Source organism: Pygocentrus nattereri, chromosome 4 (assembly GCF_015220715.1).
Source record: "Pygocentrus nattereri isolate fPygNat1 chromosome 4, fPygNat1.pri, whole genome shotgun sequence".
Classification (NCBI taxonomy): Eukaryota; Metazoa; Chordata; class Actinopteri; order Characiformes; family Serrasalmidae; genus Pygocentrus; species Pygocentrus nattereri.
The window spans coordinates 43,209,923-43,236,459 of record NC_051214.1 but is presented as its reverse complement, the minus strand read 5'-3'; the positions used below and the strand labels follow the sequence as shown (position 1 = coordinate 43,236,459).

General features: G+C 36.3%; 1 protein-coding gene across 1 annotated transcript in view; it reads left to right on the top strand.

The window, feature by feature from the left end:
- trdn (triadin) overlaps nucleotides 1-26,537 on the top strand; it is a 92,184-nt gene that overhangs the window by 59,988 nt on the left and 5,659 nt on the right. Inside the window, exons 11-28 of the mRNA XM_037537387.1 lie at nucleotides 4,353-4,397; nucleotides 4,614-4,658; nucleotides 7,287-7,325; nucleotides 8,231-8,284; nucleotides 8,381-8,428; nucleotides 11,696-11,746; nucleotides 11,837-11,878; nucleotides 11,980-12,027; nucleotides 12,968-13,012; nucleotides 13,119-13,166; nucleotides 14,939-14,980; nucleotides 15,068-15,097; nucleotides 18,203-18,244; nucleotides 19,305-19,361; nucleotides 20,597-20,626; nucleotides 21,143-21,187; nucleotides 21,273-21,302; nucleotides 24,246-24,281. Coding sequence (XP_037393284.1) covers nucleotides 4,353-4,397; nucleotides 4,614-4,658; nucleotides 7,287-7,325; nucleotides 8,231-8,284; nucleotides 8,381-8,428; nucleotides 11,696-11,746; nucleotides 11,837-11,878; nucleotides 11,980-12,027; nucleotides 12,968-13,012; nucleotides 13,119-13,166; nucleotides 14,939-14,980; nucleotides 15,068-15,097; nucleotides 18,203-18,244; nucleotides 19,305-19,361; nucleotides 20,597-20,626; nucleotides 21,143-21,187; nucleotides 21,273-21,302; nucleotides 24,246-24,281 — 777 coding nt within the window. The remainder of the gene's footprint in view (nucleotides 1-4,352; nucleotides 4,398-4,613; nucleotides 4,659-7,286; nucleotides 7,326-8,230; nucleotides 8,285-8,380; nucleotides 8,429-11,695; nucleotides 11,747-11,836; nucleotides 11,879-11,979; nucleotides 12,028-12,967; nucleotides 13,013-13,118; nucleotides 13,167-14,938; nucleotides 14,981-15,067; nucleotides 15,098-18,202; nucleotides 18,245-19,304; nucleotides 19,362-20,596; nucleotides 20,627-21,142; nucleotides 21,188-21,272; nucleotides 21,303-24,245; nucleotides 24,282-26,537) is intronic.

Here is a 26,537-nt window from a genome sequence, read left to right as displayed (position 1 = left end):
AATGAAAGGCCTTTTATGTGGAGGAACAGGCTTAATCCAGCCTGCAGAAAACAAGCCTTATAACAGGCTCAATCTCAATCTGCAGCAGTAGGCCTCATAAGCATTTTGACTTATTGTAAGGCCTGGCTTTGGGGATGGATGATTTATGGCTTCAAAATTGTGTCAAAACATGGTCTGGAATTCAGATGGTTTTGATTCACCACAATACAAGATGCTGAGCAATAAACAAACATTTAAACAAGCTTATAGATAGCACCGTTTGCATACTTTAGGCAATAATTGTGTTGACATATTTTATTACTGGGAAAATGATATACACATTTGAATGAAGTCAATTTAATGCATCACTTTTCTCAGTAGTGCAAAAGAGAACACAAGTTAATTCCACTGGATGAATATCATTAAGAGGATCATTAATTGTGCTCTCCTCTCACCAGCTAATAACCTCCCAGGCTAACTGCACATCTGAGCCAGTATGATGCAATGCAACCTCAAGGACAGACACTGTTCATGCTCTATTGTCCTGTCAGGATATTCTAACTTCACACTGCAAAAATGTACATCATATATATCCGCATTATATGGGAATTAGTAGACACAGTGAGTTCCAAATTTTTGAGACCACTAGTGAAAATACCTTTCTTTTGCATTCTTCTATAATTTAATTATACATATTATAGCATCAGTAAGACTAAGTGAACAGCAGACTCTTTGAAATTTTCACATAAATCACAGAATTTCATAGTGTTGGTCTTGGTTTTACTTTAATGAGAGCATGCACTCGAGCTGGCACGGACTCTGATCATTAACAGTGACACAAGGCTCTGCTAAGTAGATCAAATCCACCTGATACTCGTCTGGACATGAGCTCAATGGAAAAGAACACTGAAAACAATCTCACCTTTTTGTATAAAGGCTTTATGTGATCAGTATCACAAATCTGCTTAAATTTAAACAATGTCCTTGAAATTGTGCAAAATCTTCAATATTCTATTCTTGTTTTAAAATTTCCAAAATTCAGGAAGTTTCTGTTGTTTATTTGCAGGATTAAGTAAAAGCATTCCTAGATTCCCAAATTGGCCTCAGACTTTTGAACCCCACTGTATATGAGGAGGATATGTACAATACATATAAAGGCAAAGATTCTGTCTCATGCTGGGGGTCAAGTTTGTTTTGAAAAGTGCTGGAAACGGGAAGGGCTTATGATGTAGCTAGCTAGATAGCTAACTCTTACAATCAACATACAATGCTTAATCACATGTACAAATTTAAAACTAGAACTTAAAAATAAATATCATATTTGAGAAATTATGTAATTATTTTGACAAGTACAATTTAGAGAGAAACATTTCTTTCAGAAGACTAAAAAAATGAGAAATTAAGTCACGTTAAATATAATAAATTAAAATTGAAAGACAATTGTAATGTGTTGGAAGCAAAAGGAGACAAGACGACAGGATGCAAGCGCTAACACGAGGTTTCATTGTTACCCACGAGAAAGAGTAGCAAAGAAAAAAAAACAGAAACAAAAGAAAAGCAAAAAGAGGAAAGTACTAAAAAAGAGAAAAAGCACCACCAAAAGCAATGAACAGAGAACAAAATAGACAAGAACTACCACTCAAACTGAGAGTCAGCAAAACACCCTACAAACCACACCAAACCAGAAACAGGCCAAATCAAGAGGAATAAATAGACAAAAGACATGAGAAACACCTGGGCCTAATGACAGGGAGGGCTACAGACTACACACAGGTGGGACAGATGACTGGGAAGGAGATGGACCAAAACAACAAAAGCACATGGCCTACATAAACAAAAGCACATGAAAGACGAAATACCACGGAGGATAAAAAGCAAAGGCAGACAGACAGACATGAGGAAAGATAACGTAGGGTAAGACAAGATGCTACAAAAAGAAGTCTTTCTTTTGAAATGCTAAATCCAAAGTTTGAGAGAATAATTCATTATTTTAACACACAATCAAAATTTTGAGAAATTAAGTATTTTGAAACGTTAAACTTAAGCTTTAAAAAAAGTCGATATTTTGACACAGTAAGTCCAAATTTTCAGAGGATAAGCAATTATTTTGACATACTGTGTACCATATAATTTCTCAAAAATGTTATTTAGTATGTTATATAGTAACAAAAGTTATGAGAAAAAAACACTAAATTAAAACGTCAGAAAATACGTCATTATTTTGACATACTATATCAAATAGTTTGCCAGAAACAAAGAAGGTAATGGGGGAATTTTTTTTTCTCTACCTGTCATGAACTGTTTTTTGTACATTTCTGGCCTGAGCTGCAAAAGACTCTCAAAAGACTACACTTTCATGAAGTAGTGGGCATTTCTGGGACATGACAGTAGAATCCCACCATAAGGTACTGTTCATGCCAAATAACAGTATGATATAACTTCCAAATTATATATAAAATTAATATTGACAAAAAAGGCCATTGTCATAGTCTTTTGGAGCAGGGCCCAAAGCTATATTTTCGTCCTGGGCCTGCTTTTAATGGCAGGAGTTTCTTTCAGTAAATAGGCTGCTGTAGCACACAATACATAATAATGAGTCTAAAGACCAAATTCAATTCCAGCCTGTTGTGTTCTGATATCTCCCTGTGGAAAGCACTTTTCTCCTTCCTATGGAAAAACAGTGCTCTCAGTGTTGTCATCTGGTGGAAGCTTAAGTAACTACAAGTCATAAATTATGCTTCTCCTACTGATGTTGCCCACTATCAAATCTGAGCTTGTATAGTGAGGATATACATGATTTTTAACAATGTATTTTTCATAGCCATCCTGAAATGTTTAAAATAGAGTATTACTGATGTATCATTAAGCTTTTCTTGTTCCATGCAGTGCAGAAGACCTGGACCTTCTTTAACTCTGCATCTGTTGGATGATTCACATTCGACTAGACGTAGAGTCACATGGGAATTTCTGAGGACATTATTAATTAAGCATTCTCCATAACCTCAAACCTTTTGCTTTTACAGTCCCGCTGTGTGGCACACAATAGTGCCCCCTGCTGGATCTACCTCAGACTCCACAAACCACCATCCCCAGCTTTCAGTGATAATTTTGAGAGCTGTGTCATATTTATTATAGTATATAACTGATCCCAAGCATTCAGGATGTAAATAAAGCATCTCACATTATTCCTGTCAAAGATAAGCATATAGAGTTACGTTTTTCAAAAATGAAAATTTTACTAAATTCTGTAAAAGCACAGATGCACAATATGCTGTTGGAAGAAAATTTATTTTTGAGTTTTTGACATGATTGTAAAATCCCTGTTGTCCTTTACATTGTTTGTAAATTTCATGAAGAGGAGACTAAAAGAAACATCCCAAAATGACTTGGAAAAAAGTAATGTATGTAAGATACAGCTCTTCAAGAAACAGAGAGAAAAATATTCCAGAACAAATTCATACTTGTTAAATGAACATTTGCAAACCAGAATAACAATAATAATAACAATAACAATAATAATAATAATAATAATAATAATAATAATAATAATAATAATAAATGAACAAATTAATGATTGAGTGAGTGAGTGAGTGAGTGAGTGAGTGAGTGAGTGAGTGAGTGAGCGAGTGAGTGAGTGAATGTTAAGAGCTTTTCATGGCTGTTAAAAAGACTATATCGCTGCTGTCGGAACAGAACCTTGTATCTCCAAAATGGTAACTTTACAGGAAAAGGAACAAACATACTTTACTTATAATGTAAGTCAATGGAACCAGATTCTAGGTCATTCTGGGCCATTTCTGTTGATTTGTTCATCAAGAAATTTACACACAATGTAAACAGCAACAGGCATCTTCAAATTCTGAAAAATGACAAAAATGGAGATACAAGGTTTTGTTTTGACAGCAATGATATGCATTGAGAACCGCATTATGCCCGAGATACAATCTATTTAAGGGAATCATCTCACAACTTATCTTTAGCTGCTGGTTCTATGAGCATACAGTCAATTTCCATAGGTATTAATAATTCCACACACACATACTCACACATTTTCTAAGACACTTATCCTTCTGGGTCATGGCGGGAGCTGGACACTATCCCAGCAGTCATTGGGTGAAAGGCAGGATCCACCCTGGACAGGTCACCAGTTCATCACAGGGCATAATTTCAGTTCATTTCTACATAATTAATAAAAAAATAGAAAACCTGTTGAGCAAAATTGAGTTATTTATTTTATTCTCTGCTATTTATTTAACAGTTCCTTATCTTACGTCTATGTTGTATTGTTTTGTTTCCCTTGAGATCCCCTTGTAACATTTGTGTAGTTTTTTTCCATGATACTGGCCCTTTAAAGCCTTTGTTTTCGTTTTCAGAGGAAGAGGTGAAGAAAGCAGAACCACAGGAAAAAGAGGAGGAAGGTGAAGCTCAGAGCTAAAGCTAATGGCACTACATCTCATTTAGCTACTTGATTTACCTTATTAATGAAACCACTTCTGAAACACAGTCTCTGTAAAGCTCGTGGATTTCTTACAAATATGTCACTATCAGAAATCAGTTCAACCTCACAGTTTTAATTTGGTAATTACAGTCAAAAATCATTTTAATGTCATGATGTTTCTCATTCTGTATTCCAGCAGTGAAGCAACAGGCAGTGGACTCTGAGCTGCCTAAGCAGAAAGGTAAAAACAGCAGGCTTTCCTCATTACGTTGCTCTATTTATTACATAAAAACATCATCAGCAGACACAGGACTGCAGGAGTGATAGCAATGCTGCTTCACTCACAATGTTAACCCCATATCAGCCACATGGCCCTAAAAATAAAGGTGCCAAATGGGTTTAGAGGAGCGATGCCAGAGAACCACTTTGGGATCCTTAAAGAACCTTTCAGTGGATGGGCCACTGCTAATGAGAGAGCACTGTTGTGAATGAAAACCTAATAATCATATAAACCATAATGTAAAAGTTCTATAAACTCTTAACATCCATAAACAATCTTGTTACACTACCATTCAAAAGTTTAGAGTCTCTGTTTAGTTTAATATCAAACTAATTTAATTGCAGATACATTTCTGAAAAGATACTAATATAATGCTAATATTCAAACTGGATGTTTTGATGATGAGCAGCGCTGTGGATGATTCCATACCACTGAGATAGCTGTATAACTTTGAGAATTAACATTTAATAAAAATAATATCCAGAATGATATATTCAAATAGCAGTGATCAACTCTTGCTGGTCAAATAGCTCTTCATAGTTATTTAAAGTCAAGAAATTACAATAAATAGATTTTTTTGCTCATGCTTTCTTATTTAATTGAAATTGTGATTAAACCATCAGTGTATGTTTTCGATACGCTTACTTTTACAGTCCTCTAAGTTCTAGATATTAACCAGGTACATATGAAGTACAAACACAAATGTATGCTCTCAAAAGAAAAGTATTTTGGTAACACTTTCAATGAATGTCACGTTTGTAAGCATATATAAACACATTTATAACATGTTATAATGCATTCATAAGGCATTAGAAACATGGTTAGAAATCTTTATAAAAATGAATTACATTGCATTACACTTGACAGCCATTTTTATTATACATTATGAATTGTTAATATGATGCATTATAAGTAGTGCTAATAACATGTTATACAGTCGGTGCCAAAGAAGCCAGTCCCAGCTTGGAGAGTGTAAATACAAATGCAATATTTGTCTTTGCCCTGGGATTTCCAGTATTATATATCTCGCTGTTGTTGCTGATAAGCTCTTCAGGGCTTCTGTCCTGAATATTCAGATGCTCCAAAGAGGCTGTCTAGCCTAAAATTATTGCTATACTGCACTTTCCTTAACCAGCGCTGTGACTTTAAATGTTACATAACCTCACAGCAAAACAAGTAAAAATACACTACTGGTGGCATTATTAGTTAAAAATCTGACATGTGAAGCCTGTAATGTGCTTTATTGTGTATATTTTAGTGATTGTGTAAATATCTTTTTTCATTATGTGAACAATTCATAATGCATGATAAGCATAGTTATAAAATACAATGCATTTTTCTAAATATTTATAGCCATGGTTATGATGCCTTATGAATGCATTATAACATGTTATTATAACATGTTATGGATGTGTTTATAGATGCTTACAAACTTGACATTCACTGAAATCTGAACATCTGAAAAATGTTGCAGATATTTCTTTAAAGGTTCTTTAGTAAAGGCAGTGTTTCTATATAGAACCAGTTCTGTCTAGAAACATTTTCAAAATTATTAGCACCATATTGCTTGTTCCTCCCACTTATCTGATTAATACCTAGAACTTTACACGGTTAGTCTACACTCTATAAATTTGAATAACGATTATTAATATGAAGTCTGATTCTGAGCTTTAAATAGTATTGTAAGTGTTGGATCTAGGGAAAACCTTTACATCCTTTAAATCCTTTAAACTGTACTCTGACATATATATATATAAAATGTTTGAGAAGAGCCAAACATACACCTCTGCACATAATAATAATAATAATAATAATAATAATAATAATTATAGTTCCTGAGAGCTGAACAGTTACTATTAAACCTCCAAAAAGCTAAGAGGAGTGTTAATCCAGGATAACTGACAGGACAACTGCAAGCCTCTTTGCGATTTTGGAAAGTAAATGTAAAGCATAAATCCTGGACTGAGCACAGCAGAAGAAAGAGAGGAGAGTAAGGCAAACTCTTTCAAGTGAGCTAGACCACAGGTTCTGACCACAAAGGCTTCCATGGCCTCCAAGAACATTTAACTGGCCCAATCATTTAAAATGCTAACAAATGTAACACATCATGTTAAACAGCGTAGCCTACTGAATAAAACATATCTGAAAAACTTCTGTTTGTAGTGATTTATCCATGATGGATGGATTTCATACGATCAAAAAGACTCTGACTTGCCCTGAAAATATAAACAAAACTAGCTAGCTGTGTCAGTCACTTTGGTTTTGATACTGCCTGACCAATCAGTGAGTTTGATCTTATATTTTTGTAAATAATCATCACAACAATAATGTTTGTAACATTTAAATGTGTTTGGCAAAATGTAACAAAATTTTGCAATTTAAAAATAAAACTGACAGCCAATGTGCCTTAACAATACCACCAGGGCCCACTGGGGGGCTGCGGCCTGCAGCTTGAAAACCACTGATCTAGAGTGGTGTACCAAAGCTGTACTTTTGCTGTAATTTGTGAAGATATGCAAATGTGTTACTTTTATTTAAAATGCCTTTCTTTCTTTTTTTTTATTAAAAACCTTCCTAATTGGACTGAAGCTCCAGAAGAAGTTGATGTTGTGGCACCGCTACAGGACTGTAAGTGTGTATCATGATTAGGAGACAGTTTAAAGCAATACTGCAGCAACCAAACATCTATCTGCTGCATCTGTAGCATATCATCACTGTCAAAACAGAAGCTCATGTCTTCATTTTTGTTGTTTTTCATGTTTGTACATCATTTTAAAATGTCAGCTGCTTTTTACACAGTGTGTATGGTTCAGGAGGTACAGACCAATGCAAACTCTCCAATATGACTTTTTACATTGACTGACACTAAAAGTAAAGAATTTTTTTGGCTTGTTTCAGGGATACAAGATTTTATTCAGCATCAATATGATCGATTACCGCTGACAGTAACGTCAATGCAGTTCCCTGTGGTTAGTAAAATAACTTTTGTTTGAAAGACATATTATAGAAACGAATGAGAAGCTGTTTCAGCAACTGCTCATTTGTTTCTATAACAACCATGTTTCAAGTTTCTGTTCTTCCACTGAGTACAGGGAAAAGTTGTAAAGTTCCTGTCCCTGATAATCGGACATATGCCACTGAAGCAGCAGATAGAAATTAAGGTGAAATTGCAGAAATATTCCTTCAACGCAATAGAATGTTTTACATTCTATTTTACAGAATTTTACAGTAGTATGCACAATTTTGTGGTAACAAAATTACCACGGTCACATTTTTGCACAGCCCACATTCTATATTTCATTTATTTTTTCCAGTGTCTTCATTTTAGCAAATGAACAGTAATTATGCATTAAAATCTGTTCTCTGTAGCGGGTGTGTTCACTTATTTTCACGTTAAACACATTCAATTAACACACCATTTCACCAGGGGTGCCCAAACGTATGCATTTGACTATATACAACTATAAATTTGTTGACATTACACAAAGAGAAAATTCTAGCTACTAAATGTTGTCCTATAAAATCCACCACAGTGCCCGCATGCCGTCCTACGCCAGTGTACTGCCCGGCGCCCCCCGGCTGGTATGGTGAGTAAATCGCCCAGTCACTCTGCAACAGAAGTTCAATATTCTTGCTTTTGATTTGATTGAAACATGTAACCACAATGGTCATTTACCTTCCAGTGCATCACATAGTCACAGATAATCCACTGCCACCGACGACTCTGAGAGGTATTAAAAGCCATTTCACTTCAGTCTCGAGCAAAGTGGGTCATTAATTGTCAGAATTGACAATGCTGGTGCACATGGCCTGAAGTGTCTGAGAGAGCTAAAAAGCCCAAGGATTTAATTAATCCCAGTGCTTTCAATGTGCTGTATTACATCAGAACATGCTGGCTGAAGCATTTGTGTGTGTTGAGTGTGCTTTTCCTGCAAGGTAATTCGTTTTATTTCTTCTTTTTCCCCCTTTTTTTCTTCCCTTCCCTTTCAACCTTCTGGGAATAAATTATGGCTGCAGGGTGGTAACATTTTACTCCCTTTACTACATTATGCCCTTCAGTGTGTGGCGAATGAGATAGCAGCGATTCTGAGTGTCTAAATCAGGTTTTAGAGGGTCTGTATCCTACATATTTTTTGTTTTAGTGTTTATACAGTTTTTATACCAAAAATGGTCAGAATACATTTTTACAGAACCTGTTTTCAACCTTTCAAGACTTTTCAATTTTATCCCTTAGAATTGTTTCATTACTATGCCTGCAAGACTAATACATGTAAACGAGCTCTGTGTTGTGCCTCCTTCAAAATGAATCTGGGCTGAAACACTTCTTATAACTTCAACATAAATGGGCAGGGCTAAGCTGCTGTAGGCTCAGTGGGTGGATAAATGTAAATGATTGCTTTCTGTGACATCATTTATGGACTGTATGACAGGGTAGTGAACACGGCGTTTTGAAAGATTAACAGTGTTTACATTTTTATATTTTATTAAAAGTGAGGAAAATTTGGTTCTCCATGATATGGGCCCTTTAATACATACATCACATACATTGCCATGTCAGTCTAGTTCAGTTCACCCATCCATGCTCTGCCCACAAATGTACTGTTTCATAGCTACAGTTGCTATGTTAGGAATCTTTTGAGAAAGTTGCCACACAGACCTGTTTTATTATAACATAAATGATATACATTTAACTACTACAAAGTTGCTATACTGCTATATACAATGGCTCATCAGATCAGTCTAAAAACTACTTTTTATGGTAACAAACAAGTTAACTGGTTTTATTTAACTCAAACACTTTCATCTAAATTTTAGTTTTACAAATACAATATTTTACCTAGATTTGGCCCTAATCCAAACTATGATGACAGGATTTATCACTATAATACTCTCAGCCTACAGGCTAACAGTTCAGTGAAATACAACAGTGTTGTGTGTATTTGCCAAGTATGTTATGTTAGGACATGTTGGACATAACTGAGAAGGCAGGTAGTGGGCCGGAGCTCCAGCACGGCTGTATCACTAGTCTAACTCTGGTTGATGTTGCTAGGTCCAGAAACAGTGACAATACAAACTAACCCGCCACTTCATCAAGTAAACCGCCTTGTTTCTACACTCACTTTCCATTTTATCAGCTCCACTTACTGTATAGGTGCACTTTGTAGTTCTACAGTTACAGACTGTAGTCCATCTGTTTCTCAGTGTTTAGGACCCTCATAGGACCACCACACATCAGGTATTATTTGGGTAGTGGATCATTCTCAGTGACACTAATGTGGTGGTAATGTGTTAGAGTGTGTTGCGCTGTTACATGTGAATCAGATACAGCAGTCCTGCTGGAGTTTTTAAACGCCTGATTGTAACTGCTGGACTGAGAATAGTCCACCAACCAGAAATTCCCATGCAGCTGTGTCCTGTGACCACTGGTTAAGTACTAGAGGATGATCAACTCAAACTGGGCAACAGCAGATGAGCTGTCATCTCTGACTTTACATCTACAACGTGGACCAACAAGGTAGCCATGTTGATAGAGTGGACAGTGAGTGGACACAGTGTTTAAAAACTCCAGCAGCACCACTGCGTCTAATCCACTCATACCAGCACAACAAACACTAAAACACCACAACCAAATCAGCGATAATGCAGTGATAAGAATGATCCACCACCCCAAAAAAAAATCTAGCCTGCATTTTCCTGAATAGCTGTTCATCAATTCTTATGAATACTCAAATAGTAATGCTGCTTAGGCCACACATCTCAGGTCCCTACACTAAATAAAGTAGCAGTTTGTGGTTGGTTATTTCACATGTCTGTCAAACGGCCCTTTCCTGCTGAAGTAGGTGGTTCTTGGCCTCATTAAGAGACACAACTAGATGGAATTCTGGCTTACAGGACTACCACTAGGCTAATGTTAGCTTGATTACACCAATCATAAAAACTATAATCATGGCCAAAAGTTTTGAGAACAGCACAAATTTTAGTTTTCACAAAGTTTGCTGCCTCAGTTTTTTTAGAACCTCTTGTAAGATGTTGATGTGGTATAATGAAGTACAATTATAAGCATTCCATATGTGTGTTATCTTTTTACTGACAAATACATCCAGTTTAAGCAAAGACTTAATATTTACAAAGTTGACCCTTCTTCTTTAAGACTTCTGCAATTTGCCTCAGCATGCTGGATATCAGCTTCTGGGCAAAATCTTGAATGATGGCAACCCATTCTTGCCTAATTAGTGCTTGTAGTTGATCACAGTTTCTGGGTTTTTGTTTGGCCACCCTCTTTTTGAGGTTTGACCACAGGTTCTCAATGTGATTGAGATCTGGGGAGTTTCCTGGCCATGGACCCAAAATTTCAATGTTTTGTTCACCAAACCACTTGGTTGTCACTTCTGCCTTGTGACAGGGTGCTCCATCATGCTGGAAAAAGCATTGTTCATTTCCAAATTGCTCCTGGGTTGTTGGGAGAAGTTGGGTTGTTGGGAGAAGAAGTGTCAACACTGTAAATATTAAGTCTTTGCTTAAACTGGACGTATTATGGACAGCACTCTATAATTGTTGGCATTTATGGGCAGAGCAAAGAGAGGTCAGTTACAGTTCATTATTAAATATGGGACTCTTGTGGTTTTACTGTCTGTTGCTTTTGGTGTTTTTATTTTATATGCTGCCCATGCATGGTTTCTACAGCACAGACCAAACAGTCTGGGGATTCACTTTGAATTTTTTGTAGCTATTCAAAGGGCTGTAGCTGTTGGACGACTGTGTTTAAATTTGACCTGTCATGTTTCATCTTTTTCCTGCCACCATGATGCATTAGCTGTAGTGGAAAGCTCAGTCCCCAGACCGTCTGCTCTGATGTCATGCGGTTGGTCATGCACTGCTGTGTTGCTCGACCCTGAAATGGTTCTTAGAGCTGCATCTAATCTGTAATTCTAATATCTCAAGCTCTCCACAGAACTCTGCTGAAATTTAAAAGGTTTTGGCCTGTTTTTTTTTTCCAGAATCTCAGGTCGCTGCAATAGCAACTCATGCTATCACTATTCAGAAGATGGGTATGTACCTTTCAAGTAGCCAGAATTTAATTGAAAAATTTATATGAATGGTAATTTATCTCCATCTTTACACTCCTTTTATGACACTAGATGATGAGGAAGAGAAACCAAAGGAAACCACAGAAAAGAAAAGTAGGAATCTTCACTTATTCAGTTGGCAGTGGCAGTTTCACATTGTCCTGATACATTCATTAATGTAAACATCATCATGGATCACTGGTTTCCAATTTCAGAGCCACCTGCTCAGAAGAGGAAAGTTAAAGGAACTCCTGTGAAGAAAGGTAAAAAAGTTACATTAAATAAATATTTTGGTCAAAAATGTGATTAAACCTGTATGAAGGCTATTTAAAGTTTCACTTGCCTAGAACAGCATATTGACCGTTTGTTAATTTAAAACTTACTGGATAGTTCAACACAAAGATTTTCTTGACTGTGTGCCACATACAGCATTATGCCCTTACAGGGCCAGGGCCCACCGGCAGGCTCAAAGTTTTATTACACACTTCTTTAACCCAAGAATAGCTCAGACAGTTTGTGCTGAAGTCCCTGTAGTTATTGAATAATAAGCCTTGGCATGTAATAAGCTTGAGCTTTTAAGAGGTTAATAGAAATAAACTCCTAGCAACACCCTAGCAACCACCCGTAATAGTTCATCAATAGTCTAGCAAGACTATAGCTACCACCTGGAATACCATGGCTATGGTCAAGCAACACCTTATCAACCACCAACAACACCATAACAGAAAGCAGAAATATCACAACAACTTTGTAGCAATACCATAACAACTGCCTGGAATTACTATATTAACCCATTTGAGTTATCAAAAACAATGACCAGTGTTCTGCAACCATGTTAACTTTGGAAGACATTATAATCTAGCCAACTTACAAACTTGTCTCTAGTTAAATCTTTTTTTTTCAATATTAATTTCAGGGGAATCAGACTTTTCAGAATTTCTACATAATTAAAATATTAAAATAGTCATTCAGACTGGTTTGATTTGAACTTTTTCTTATTTTAAGTAATTTTATACTCCTGTGCAGTCACATGACAAAACCATCTTAAGTAAATAATGGCAGGGGAACGGCTTGAATAAACTTTCACTATTTAAGATATCATTTTGTATAGTGTTTTTTTTTTTTTTTGTGAGGACATTAAATCACTGTCACAGAGATATCAGGTCCATTTAACCCTTTTGTCCCATTATTGTTTTGCACCAGTCTTAGCATCAAAAGAGAAGGCAAAAGCAACTGCCCTGAAGAAAGGTATAATTACTTACAATAATTATTGTAATTGGTTACATAAACTTTGGGTTATATATAAACAGCCTACTCTTTTGTCCTGTTGTTCACGCCGTTGTATCTGTTACAGAAAAACAGTCAACTAAAGACAAGCTCCGACTGGTCCCCCGCAGACGAGGTTAGTTATAGAATGAAAGCTAAAGTATTAACTTTGACATCTAATCAAAAGAAAAATCTAAATGAATTTAAATGCAGATGGAATTTTACTGGCCAAGTAAGACATCACTTACAAGGAACTTATCTTGGCAGTAGTTCACCTTGAGACAAACAAGTAACAAGTAATTAAAAAGAATGTAGGAGTGGTGAAAAAATTTCTACTGTTGCAACATAACTTTACAGCATAAGAAAAAGACAATTCCAAAAAATCTGGAAGAGTAAGTGAAATGCATAAATAAAGTTATTTAACCTGTATTTAAAAGAAGCACAAAGACAAGAAATTTAAAGTTTTACCTTCTACGCTTATTTGTTTTTTGTAAATATATGCTCATTCTGAAATTTATGAAAGTTGTAATAAGGGCAATTTAAGTCTTGAAAAGTGAAATGTTAAATGATTTTAAACAGGTGATACAGTCCAATCTATTGCCAGTCCTTCAAGATCAAGGATGGGTTGACTTTCCTCAATGAGTGACTGCAAGAAGTTTAAAATGTTTCACCCTCTATGGTGCATATAATTATCAAAAGATTCAGGGAATCCAGAAAAAAATGCTGTGTGTAAAGAGCAAGACTGAAAACAACAACTGAATGCCAATGACCATTGACTCCCACTCACAGTGCTTCAGAAATGGAATACTTTGCTAAACTTTTGTCAGTAAACACTGTTCGTCCCTGCATCCACAAATGCCAGTTTAGACTGTACTGTTCACAGCAGAAGCCATATATTAGTAACATCCAGAAATGTTGCTGACTTCTCTGGCTCAGTTACAATGGACAGATGTTGAATTGTATTTTGTGGTCTGGCAAGTCAACCTCTTCAAGAAGAAAAGGACTATCCAGACTGTTACCAGTATAAAGTTTAAAAGTCAGTGTCTGTCATGGTATGGTGGTGTATTAATGCTTATAGCACATCTACACATGCATAGTTGCACAGTTACAAAGCAGAACAATGGCAAAATATTCTGCTTTTCAAAACTGGATCAGTTTGTGTCTTCAGTCCCCAGGTGATTAATAATTGCTATTAAAAGGAAAAGTGATGTAACACAGTGGTAAACATGCTGCTATCCCAAATTTTGTGAATATGTTGCAGGCATCAAATCAGGAATGAAAACACATTTACAAAAAGAGAGTAAAGTTCATAAGGTAAAACATCAAATACAGTGTGACGTGGAGGAGCGAGGAGGGGGACGCATGTGTTGAGATAAGCGACTTTTATTAAGGGCAAATCCAGGGTCATGGTCAAAACGGTCCAGGGTCATTGAACCAACACAAATTGATCGGGGGGCAGACATGACAAACAAACAAGAATCAAACAACAAACAATCAGCACAATCAAACTTACAATGACCAACACAGACCAGGGCAAACACAGGGCTTATATAAGAGGGACCAGACAAGGGACAGGTGGGAAACAGGTGGCAACAATCAGGGGTGGAGTCAGACAACAAGGGGGGCTGGACTGAACCAAGACAAACGCACATGGATGAAAAAGTAAACAAAAAGCACACGGACAGGACTGGGAGGGGCCAGTCATGACATACAGATCAAACTGAATTTACTAATCACTGCTTTCTGTTTTTAATGTACATGTTTTACAGGCACTGGTGAGATGTGTAGTTTTAAAAAGTTTTCTTGGCTCCCTAAGACCTTTACTCAGTACAGTATATACAAAAAAAGTTTCTTTTTTAGAAACATGTAAAAATATTTGTATTCTAATTGTCCTGATATCTCCCACAGAAACACAGAAAGTGGTCAGGCCTACCAAACAAGCCACACCAGGTAGATATATGTACAGTTTAGAATAACAACTATTGATGCACATTTGAACCAAATTCTGATGACTAATAGAATTTTTTCTCCATGCAGTGAAAAGAAGGGTCAGACCAGTGGAGAAAGGTTAGTCTAAAATAACTACCTCTATCCACTTCACATGTAACTATTTCAACGTATTATAATACATTTATTCTCAACAACTTTGACAGACCACTCATTTCCTAATGTGACCTACTTTAATGATCAGATATCTCCAATAGAAAAAGAGCACATACTATTGTTCAGTTGGTGCATTCTGCTGGTCTGCTGAAGTGTTTGAGTCAGTTCATGAAAGCTTGAGATTCAATTGTATGAGTCCAATACAGTCTAAAGACCAAGAGGATCTACTTAGAGCTGTAGAGAGCATTATTCTGTATATAATACTGTATGAAGAGTCCTGCTGCTAAAGACCATGTACAGCTCCTCAAAAAACAGGGTAATCTCTGAAAATATTTTACAGTAAAGGGCCTATATCGTGGAATAACTGACTTTTCACTGCTCTTTTAAAATAAGAGTTTAATGTAGTATGTAAACATTTTTAAAATTTACCGTACCGTTCACTCCCCAGGTCACACAGTTCATATATGAAAACTAAGCAAATTTTTTCGTTGTTTTTGTGATGTCACTAAAATCAACATATTTACATATTTCACCCATTCCGCCAACAGCAGTTTAGCTCCACCCATTCACACTGAAATTTTAAGGAGTGTTTCAACTTGGACTGCTTTTTTGAATGTGGCACAATACAGGACAGCCAATCAGAACAAAGCTCATTTACCAGTCTTAAATGCACAGTAACAAGAACAGCCTAAAAATTAATTAGGACTACTTTTGGTCAAAAAAAAAAACCATACAAATATTGTATGTGGACATGTGGAAAATATGTAAATGCAAATAATGTAAGATATGGGCCTTTTAAGGGTTGGTTTCTTGGACAGAGGGAAATTTTCCAGCTGAATTAAGCTGACCTTTCTGTCACCAAAGAAAAGCTGTGCTTGCAGTAACAATGTTTTGTTTTAGAGAAACATGTCCAGACTAGAACACCAAATAAGTAAAGTAGCATGCTGTCTTCAGCAGAGCCCAGAAATGGACAGAATTACAAACTAATCGTGAAAGCTAGACAGCGTAGAGGGGCCTAAAGCAATCCTCAAGTAAACCTCTTGTTACTTCAATGATCTCACAACATATTGAGAAGTAAACAGCTACCAGAAACAAACTCTAAAGTACAAAAAATCAAGTCAAAAACTGCTGAAGTTGTTTAAGCACTGCTCTTCTCATTTTGAGATTCTTTTGGCTTAAAATGCTAAAGCTTCAAAGTGAGGAGTGTGAGCAACCGTAACCAGTCCAGGAGCTGAACCAAGCCAACAGAAAGAAATGATTATCTCAATATGAATGGCTAAAGCGGACATGAAGAAAGAACACATTACACACTGAAAAGAAAGTATCCTGTGTAGAAGAAGCCTCATCAGCATCCAATGTGTCAATTTTTTTTCGCTCTGTTAGCTCATTAGCTCATCTGCAGAGGCAGCCTCCCTCACTCACCCAACATGGAAACTTACCAGTGCCCTTCAGCTCTTTTGAAATAATAAAATGTGTTTACCTTCATGCTGCTATACTTTTGTGCAATACCAGTGCTGTCACCCAAAGTTCTATGAGTCGGAACCCTAATTGGTCAACACTATCAGCACTGGACATATGTTTAGATTTTGGTATTCAAACAAATATTTAAAAGCTTATTTATTGTACCCCAAAAGAGCAGAATATTTAGGCAACGCTAGGCTGCTGTGCTAAAATAATCTGCGTTTTATGAATTTTCACTATATTCTATTTACATAGAAATAACTTCATATCAGCATTTGCCAAGAATTCCCATATTGGTGCATCCCTAAAATTTCTTACAGCTAACCCCTTAAAATCCCAGGCTTATTGCATACTAAGGCTTATTATTCAGAATTATTCAGGGATTCAAGGCAGGCTGGCTGAGCTATTCTCAGCTTACAGAAGTGTGTAATGTGTAAATAATGGGCAAGCCCTGGCCATTTAAGGGGTTAAACTTACTAAAGCATCTGGGACCAAGAAATATTATAACTACTCACTCCTAGCACTAGGGTTTTTACTCACAACAGTAATCACTTATCAAGTAGTAATTGTGCCTCTCCAACTGTAACTGGAATACTTTGGTTATCACTTCTTTTCATTTTTCACCTCTGTGATTCCCTAAAATCCAAACAAGTCTGTACCAATTTGAAGGAACAATGAATGACCAGCCATTAGTATTTATTGAGAGATAGCCACAATAAAAAGTATTTAAACTGTAATATGCTACACTTTTTTGAAGGTTCTGCAGAAGAGACTCTGTACAAATAGCAGATCATGGCTTTGGATCAAGTAAACAGCCTTAAGTTGTATATTGGGTGCTAATGGCTTCCGCAATTAGTATTAACATCATAAATACGAACACATACAAATAAATTGTGTACATTTAACAGCTTTAAAAGTTAGTATCTCATTTAAAACCTGCCTAAAGCTACACAACTTATCCTTCTCAAGACAGCAATAATTACAAAAACACACATTTGTTTTGCAAGATTGCGTATGACCCTGTATGTGTGTGAACAAAATTATCTGCCATTATAAACTGACAAATCATCCAGCAATGTGGTTTGGAGGCAAACAATTATATTGTAATTATAAACGGGCAACATATCCAGCTGATGCTATTAGAGATAATTGCAGCCTTGGTACAATAATCACCTGAAAAATGACAAAGATTTTAATCTATATCTATGTTTTAGCAGGGCTGCTAGGACAAAGCAAACTGTGTTTAATTTTTCTCATCTTGATTCAATTTGATCCTGTGTAGTTTCTAAGTTTTGTCATGCAAACAGTGTAACTCGAAACGAGAACTGAAACTGAATCTTTTGTAATCAGCCATTTTATTCATGATAAAAGGCCTGTATATCCATCTTTCACCACATAATGTCACAAAATCTGAAAAATGGCCAAATTCAATAGTTCTTATGTCAATCTAATACATTTTATTTGTGTTCAAACTTTGAAGTTGAGCTCTAATTTTTAAGTTGTATTTTCTATATTGGGAGGTAAAACATTATGGAAAGCCAGTGATTGCACAGAAAGTCATTCTGGCTCACTAACTTTCTGTTCTTTTAATTATTTCATTATAAACAGAGGAGAGGAAAGCAACCAAGCATGTGAAGCTGACTGCTGAGGGTAAGTGGAGATGCTGTATGATTTTGTGCTTATCGTTTTCTGTAACAGAAAGATTATGCATTAGCTTTCCTTGTTTCTAGACTTTACTAGTTTAAAAGTATACTTCAAATGTAGTTTGCAGTAGCCAAAGTGGAAAATGTTCATAATTAGTTGATGTTTCTAAAGTAAATGTGAGAAGTGCCTGCCAAGACTCTGAGCAACATGCTCTTGTAGTTTCTAAACTCTTTTGAATATGTCTTGTCTTTTCAGCTGATCTTTGGAGTTTGTCACATCATTGAAAATTTTGTTAGAAAAATCAGGGCTAAAACTGCACAGGGTATCACAACTTGGTACCACTTTATAAGAAGAGTACATTTTTAAAAATGATATTTCTTCAAAAGTTTTGAGTAAAGACAATGGTTCTACGTAGAGCCATGGACACTCAAAGAGCCCCATGCATGCTTAATTGGTTCTTTGCATGTGAAATCTGAAGAACCCTTTAGTCATGCAAAAGGTTCTTTGAGTGCCCATGGTTCTACATAATATTGGTGGTGATATTAGGCTCTTTGTTAGTTACATTACTCTTTAGCTCCTAGTTTAAAACTAAAGAAGCAAACTTCAAATATCAAGAATGTTGTGGCTGATCGACTATATTTAGGGTAAATGGAGAAACAGTGTGTGCTTTGATTTTCGTCCAAATCATCACTTTTAAAAACTTGATCCTGAATTCTCATTTTCAGTGAAGGAAATGCAGTCTATACAAAGAAGAGCAATTCAATCAATGTCTTGGTCATTATCAGTCTTAAATTTCATTACGTCTCACTAAACTTTCAGTTCATGTTTTTATATCAAGTTTTTGAAAACAAACTTCCACATCGGTTTACTGTCATTAAATGTAAAAATCACATTAGTGCTTAGTGTGTAAAGAGCATGACAGAAAATCAACACCTTGTTGTTCGCTGTCACATCATGTAAAGGCTAATGAAACAAATACAGTGTGATGCTTCTTGGTAACATTGTTTTTTGGTGCGTTTTATACTGTATTAATAACATAAGAGTAATATATTTGTTTTGTTGACAGATAAAAAGAAGACTGCTCCTGCAAAGATCAAACAAGCTGTTAAGGCAAAACCTGCAGGTATGTATTCATGTTTCAGGTGAAGAAAAAAAAATTATATATATATGTATATATAATTTACACAATTTCCTCCTTACTCAAAATGTGGTTGATCAGCCAGGACAAAATAAGTGATAATGTAAGGGAGAGCGATTAGGCGGATGCATATGCTGAGATAAGCAAGATTTATTAAGTGCAAATCCAGAATCAGGGTCATAACGGTCCAAGGTCATATAGCCGACACGGATAGAATGGAGTTCAGACATGACACAAACCAGAACAGAACTAACAGTAAACAGAGTCCAACGAAGCAAACATAAAAACAGAGCCAGGACATGAAACAGAGACCAATACACTCATACAAAGACTGGCAAACACAAGAGGCAAACACAGGGCTTAAATACACGGGACAATGAGGGACAGGTGAACACAATCAAGGGCGGAGTAACAAAACCAAAACAAACGCACATGGAGTGGGAGGAGCCAATCGTGACAGATAAATACATCTATTTGAGATTACTTACAGTGGAATTCCATCTATTTTTCAAAATTTCTGCTTAATTCCATAGTTAAGATGTAAATAAAGTAATTCGGAGTGGATTGATGTGAAATAGTGCATTGTAGATAAACTTAGTGACTCAGATTTCTTTATTGTGGTGGTCATAGGAACCAGGGTTTCTGTCAGAAAAAAACTTTTTATCATTTTCAGTTTTTGACATAATTTGAGCATGCCTGTTATCTGTTATATTGTGTGTAAATTTCATGATGAATGGGCCAAAAGAAATGACCCAAAATGACTTGAAAAAATGGTTCCATTGACTTACATTAAAAGTAACGTAGTTTTTTTTTTTGATGATTTTGTTTACACCTTAATCATTTGATTATGCAAATATTTTAAAGAATCAAAATATCCTCTTTTTTGTGAGTTGTGAGTATCAGCCAATATAGATACAGTTGCATGACACACTCATTTTAAAGCTTATTAGCTTCTGGGGCCATATCTACTTTCCATCTGTCAGTTTTTGGCCAAGAGATCAATTACACAGCTAACAACAAGACATCATGCACTGTGAGTGAGTGCTATTCCAGGAGAAGTTTATTACCTTATTCATTCATTTTTCCATCCAATATATAATTCAGCATTTCTACTGATATCAGTTAAATACTGATACCCATAAATTACTAATATGCAATCTCTAATGGAAAGTCTAAAGATGAAACAGTGCTTACTTTTGTATTCCCTTTGATTTCTTTAGCGAAAGAACCTAAAACCGCAACTGTAACAGGTGAGTAAACTGACAAGTTCACTAGATTCATTCGTGAGATTGAATATATTGTATTTTATATATAATGCACCACTGGACAAATGTTGTTAGGATGTACTTTCCCTCAAACTATATTGTTTATCTTATTCCACAAGTGATCATATGACAACGGCTGCAATCATTCAAATCCTTGTTAACCTCTTAACTCCAATTGACACAAGAAAATAGGATCTGTCAAGCTTTAGAATAAAAACTTTAGAATAAAAGCCTGACAGACATTCTCTTATGACAGCAATGATGAAATGAGGGTCCCTTTGATTGCCTGTTACATCACTCTGTAATTACAGACTACAGTGTATTCCTGGCACAAAGGGACATGAAAAGAAAAAAGAGCAGAAATCAGTCACTTCTGAAAGTTGATTTGATGGTCTTGCTTGTGTGATTTTGCAGAGGTGTCAGATAGTGTTGGAGTAATGCCTCTGGTTGAACTGAAGCAGCAAAGGCCATGTTCCATGCCATATTCACTTCTATTCACAGGTAAAGCCGCAGCAGAAGAGAGAAAAGCTGCCAAGGACGTAGAAGGTATGTAGAAACTTTAGTTATTTAACTTTGCATGTGAATCAACTCTAAAGAAGTTTCAAAAACTCCTTCCTCAATTGCTTCCTAGAAAAACCAGCAGAGCCACCTGCACCAGCAAGTAAGTAAAGCCTTGAGTCTTCCAAAAGATTAAGAATGGCATTGGGTTTAGGTTTGATGTGCCACATAATGGTGATAAACATCTTCATTTAGAAAAGAATGACACCCAAATAGATGCACATACCGTATTAATGCTGTGCATATAAACTAGGGCCTGACCAATATATTGCATTGCCAATAAAATTGTCCTAGAATAAGATTCCATAGATTTGTTGTTGGTTAAAATTTCTTATATAATAATCTGTTTAAATGTTGTATAAGAGAAACACATTCAGGACGACTTTGCACTGTTCATATCTCACAGGCGTTCATCGTTATATAGCATCACATGCACAGGCCCCAAAAGAAGAGGTTTAGGCATCATATTCAAAATCAACATTATCCTGATGTAGTTTTGATGACAATAGTAGATGTTCAGTTACATCCTCAGAAGACACGCCCTTCACTAAGTTCTCTTTGAATACTCTTTAAATGCACTAGTAGTCAGATTAATCTGTTTACTTGTTCTTCCACATTGCATGCAATTACACATTTCCACCTGAGGGGTCTCAGAATCCCCAAAATCTACACAGTGCAGCTTTAACTAACTAAAGCTAGTTTATCTTCAAAAAGGCTTTTATTCTCAACCAAACAACATTTTCAATAGCTATTAATATTATCGGTTATCAGACTAGTATCTTTATTAGTGACAGTTTTAATATCAGTTGGGCCCTATTTTGAATCACAACTGCATATTTAATGTCTTATTACCATAAGAACTCAAAGGTATCTTACATACTTGCCATTTGTAGAACATGGGAAAACTACCAAAACCACCAGGCATCACTAAGGTACCATCTCCATCTACTGATCTCAATCAATTAACATCACTGTGTTCAAAAAAACTGGATCCAACTATTTCACTAAACACACTATCCACTTCATCAAAAACTCTTACCTTGCACGACTGTCCACTTTATGATGTCCGCTCACCTTATGAGTTCACTCTTTGTCTTTATTATACCTTTATAATTTTCAGGAGTCTCGCTTTCAGATTTTCAAAGAAATCTGCAGGGCTGTTTTTCTATACCAAAGTTCAGTCTTAGAAGTCCAAGCAATCCCAATTTAGATTCAACCTGCATCTTAGAAGTCCCAGAACTTCTGGCTTCTTGACAGCTGCACATCCTTTCAGACCCATAGCACTGAGTTGTCTTATTACAGTGAAAGGATGGACAGAAACACTTGTGGCTTTTTTCAAATCTGAAGCAAGAGCTTGATTTTCTCCTCTCTCTCAAAGATGAAAGCCTTAAGTACCATTTGTCTATGAGGTCTTGCACGGTTGGAAGTGCCATTTTCTCTGTATCGTTTAATCATTTGTTAACTCCAGTTTTGGAAAGTTTTTTCAATTGTTTTCCTTTAACTTTCTCCTTCCAGTAATACTTTAATTGGAGTGGTCCTTTGTAGATGATTAATCAACTCTTAACAGATTATCAGATCTAGCAGCTCACATCCACAACATATCAGTGAAGTAGATGTAGTACAGCATCTGAATACATTGGAGTAAATATCTTGTAGATGTCTTATTGATACATTACTTACATTACGTACATGTATTGTTACGTTACTTCCATTACGCCAAACCTAACCCTATCCAACCTTTCCCAAACCCTAACCCTGGCCTTAATCCTAACCCTGACCTCAACTCCAAACCGATCCTAACTCTCATATGTTTTTTACTGATAGTCCATTAAGTGTTTGTTTCATCTAAAAGGACCACTCAAAATAAAGTGTCACCCTCCTTCCTCATGCAAATGAAATCTTATATCTAATTTCCTAAGAAATCATTAACACTGACTGAAAATTAAATAAAAGAACAGTGCTCTCTGATTTTGCACAGTATTCTAGGTGTATAATTATAGATTATAGCCCATCTGTTATTGCACAATGCATCTGTCCCCCTCTACCCCACTCATCATGGGCAGTTTCTGACTGTAAGGCCATTATTGACCACATATTATTTCCATATGCCTAACACAGAGCAATGCTATGATCAGAACTTGACTACTGATTAATGGCTAGAGGGTGGCTAATACAAACTGTACTACACTGGGCTACAATTTCTAACTGTACACCAGCAATGTGGAGCTTCAAGACAGGGGTTTCTAATAAAGTGGCCAGGAACAGTATGCTGGTGTTCTCCCAGAAAAGCATTAAGAAAAATGAAAACTCTATTTTTGAACTGTTATCAATAAACAGCACTTTTAAATGTTAACACACTGCAAGCACAGCGTGGTTGACAGTATGTGACAGCAAGACAACCCACTCTGCCAGTCATTTTTGATCACCACCCACTATCTATAGATCACAGAGCACTGCGGATTTTGGATTCATGTGGGTTTGGTTTAGATGGTCTGATATATTTAGATATTAGCGGTTGACCACTATGTTGTTTTGTTTTTGTTTTTTTGTGTTTTTTTGATGATGCTGGATTATACTGAGCAGCCTCACATAAAAAATTATGCCCTCCAGCTAAACTATGACTTAACATACTGATTACTTTATCAGACTTTGCTTACACTTTCCATTAAATACCATCTCTATTCACTCTTCATAATTCTCAGCATTCTCTCCCCAGCCTTGTCTTTTGAGCTGCTTGTTTACAAAAAACTGGATGCTTAATATTACTTCCAACCACCTTTTATCCTCCCATTATAGCAGCTTCTGAACCTCAGTATTGAAATTCAAGGTTTCCTCAGTCCTCCTGGTCTGTTGTGCGTAAATATGCTTTTTCATGTCACCCCACACACTCCCTCAGGGTTAAATATCAGGTCCACAGCTTACCTCTAACTGAATCTGCTGTGGTTACTGATACAGAGACCTGACCTTTAATGTATTTTACACTGTCTACTGTATTTTACTTGCCTGTTCCTAATATGTCTCCATGCTCCCCTTTATGTGTAATTAGAAACTGAAGAAAATGTCACAGAGGGGAAGAAGCCAGGTAAGCCCTCTGCTACTTACAATACACTTAGATAGATAGATAGATAGATAGATAGATAGATAGATAGATAGATAGATAGATAGATACTTTATTGATCCTGAAGGAAATACACTTAAAACCTTTGCCACTGCACTTCATTTAAAGCCACTAGAAACACATACAGAAACTTCACAAAGGTTCACAAAAAATGCAACAAGTATATAAATATTTTTATTGTTATTTAATAATTCCTTTCTGAAGCAAACATTTTAAAGTGATAAAAGTAGTTCTGGAAGTAGACCCCAAAATGTATAGTATATTGTATATTGTTTGAGTAAATAATCTATAGTATGTAGAACTGGACATTATTTTTGGCCACTGTGCAAATCAATATTTCTGTTACTTTTAATTTGATGGTCACTCATGGTCAAATTGCATGCACAATCACACTCATACATACACATAACACTCACTTTATTAGGAACACCTCCTTGTTTCTACACCCATTGTCCATTTTATCAGCTACACTCACCATACAGCACTTTATAGTTCTACAGTTACAGACTGTAGTCCACCTGTTACTCTATATACACCCTTAACCCCCTTTTGCCCTGTTCTTCAATGGTCAGGACCCCCACAGGACCACCACAGAGCAGTGGGTGTTATGCTGTTACGAGTGGATCAGACATAGCAGTGCTGCTGGAGTTTTTAAACTCTCATTGTCCACTCTATTAGACACTCTTACATTGTTGGTCCACCTTGTAGATAAAGTCAGAGACAGCAGCTCATCTGCTGCTGCACAGTTTGTGTTGGTCATCCTCTAGTCCTTCATCAGTGTCATAGGACGCTGCCCACAGGATGCTGTTGGCTGGATATTTTTGGTTGGTGGACTATTCTTAGTACAGCAGTGACACTGAGGTGTTTAATCCACTCAGACCAGCACAAGACACACTAACAGACCACCACCAGGTCAGTGTCCCTGCAGTGCTGAGAATGATCCACCACCCAAATAACACCTGCTCTGTGGTGTTCATGTAGGGGTCCTGATCACTGAAGAATGGTAAAAGCGGGCTTACAAAGTATGCAGAGAAACAGGTGGACTACAGTCTGTAATTGTAGAACTAAAAATTCTTCTGTGTGGTAAATGGAGCTGATAAAATAGACAAAAAGTGACCATATAAGGTTGAACATTCATTTTACATGTGTAATTTCATAGGGGATCATACCAATTTGTATTATCCTCAAAGCCTGTTTAATTTAGGACATCTTTAACTTGCTTCAGATTTCCTTTTCATTTACAGTGCAATGCTGGATATAGTTACATTGAGTATTTAGTTCTTTGACAGTTTACTTGAGTTCATTTGTCAACTGTCAAATGCGAGATCCACTGACTCTGAGAAGTGATTTGATAAAAGATTAATCCGCATTTATATTCTCTGACTCTAAATCAATTAAATCCCTCACTAATGCTATGCCTATTAGAGCTGAACACTTGTCAAACATCTTTCAGGGCCTTGTGGGTAATTACTCTGATTTCAGGGTCTTTAGATGAAAAAAAATGTTTCTGTCACCATATAAATAATTTATTGAAGTAGTTCCAATTGAGGTGCCTAATGCACAGAACATCAGCTGTGTTATTTAAATATTACTGGAAGCACTGATCTTTAACAGGATGTGAAAGGATATCAGTGACCCCTTCCCATTACAATAACAACTGAATATTACCTTGAAAATGCATTGAACATGGCACGCAAAATCAATGACTTTTCAGTTCTACACCCATTAATACATTAACTTGTAGCAACAGTTGTTAGGTAAAACAAGCTTTACATAACATTGACAAAAATCCCTTTCAGCCTAAAATTTTTAGGCCACAAATAAATGTCAAGTAGTGCATCAACCAAACCCAGATTCGTCCCTGAGATTACCAGACAATGGACTGTGATTCATCACTCCAGAGAGCATTTTTCCACTGAACTAGAGATGTGGCTGAGCTGTTGTTGCTCCTAGATGATTCCATTTCACAATACTAGCACATACAGTTGACTGTGGCAGTTCTAGCAAAAATCTGGAATCCTATGACAGGGCTACATTTGAAGTCACTGAGCTGTTCATTACGATCCATTCTACTGCCAGAGTTTCTCTTTGGAGACTATGTGTTTGATTTCATGCACCTGTATAAAATCAAGCACGTGCCTAAAACACCTGAACTTAATAATTGCGTCCACATACTTTTGGCAGCATAGTGTGTGCTTAATTGTGTGCTATAATTTCTCA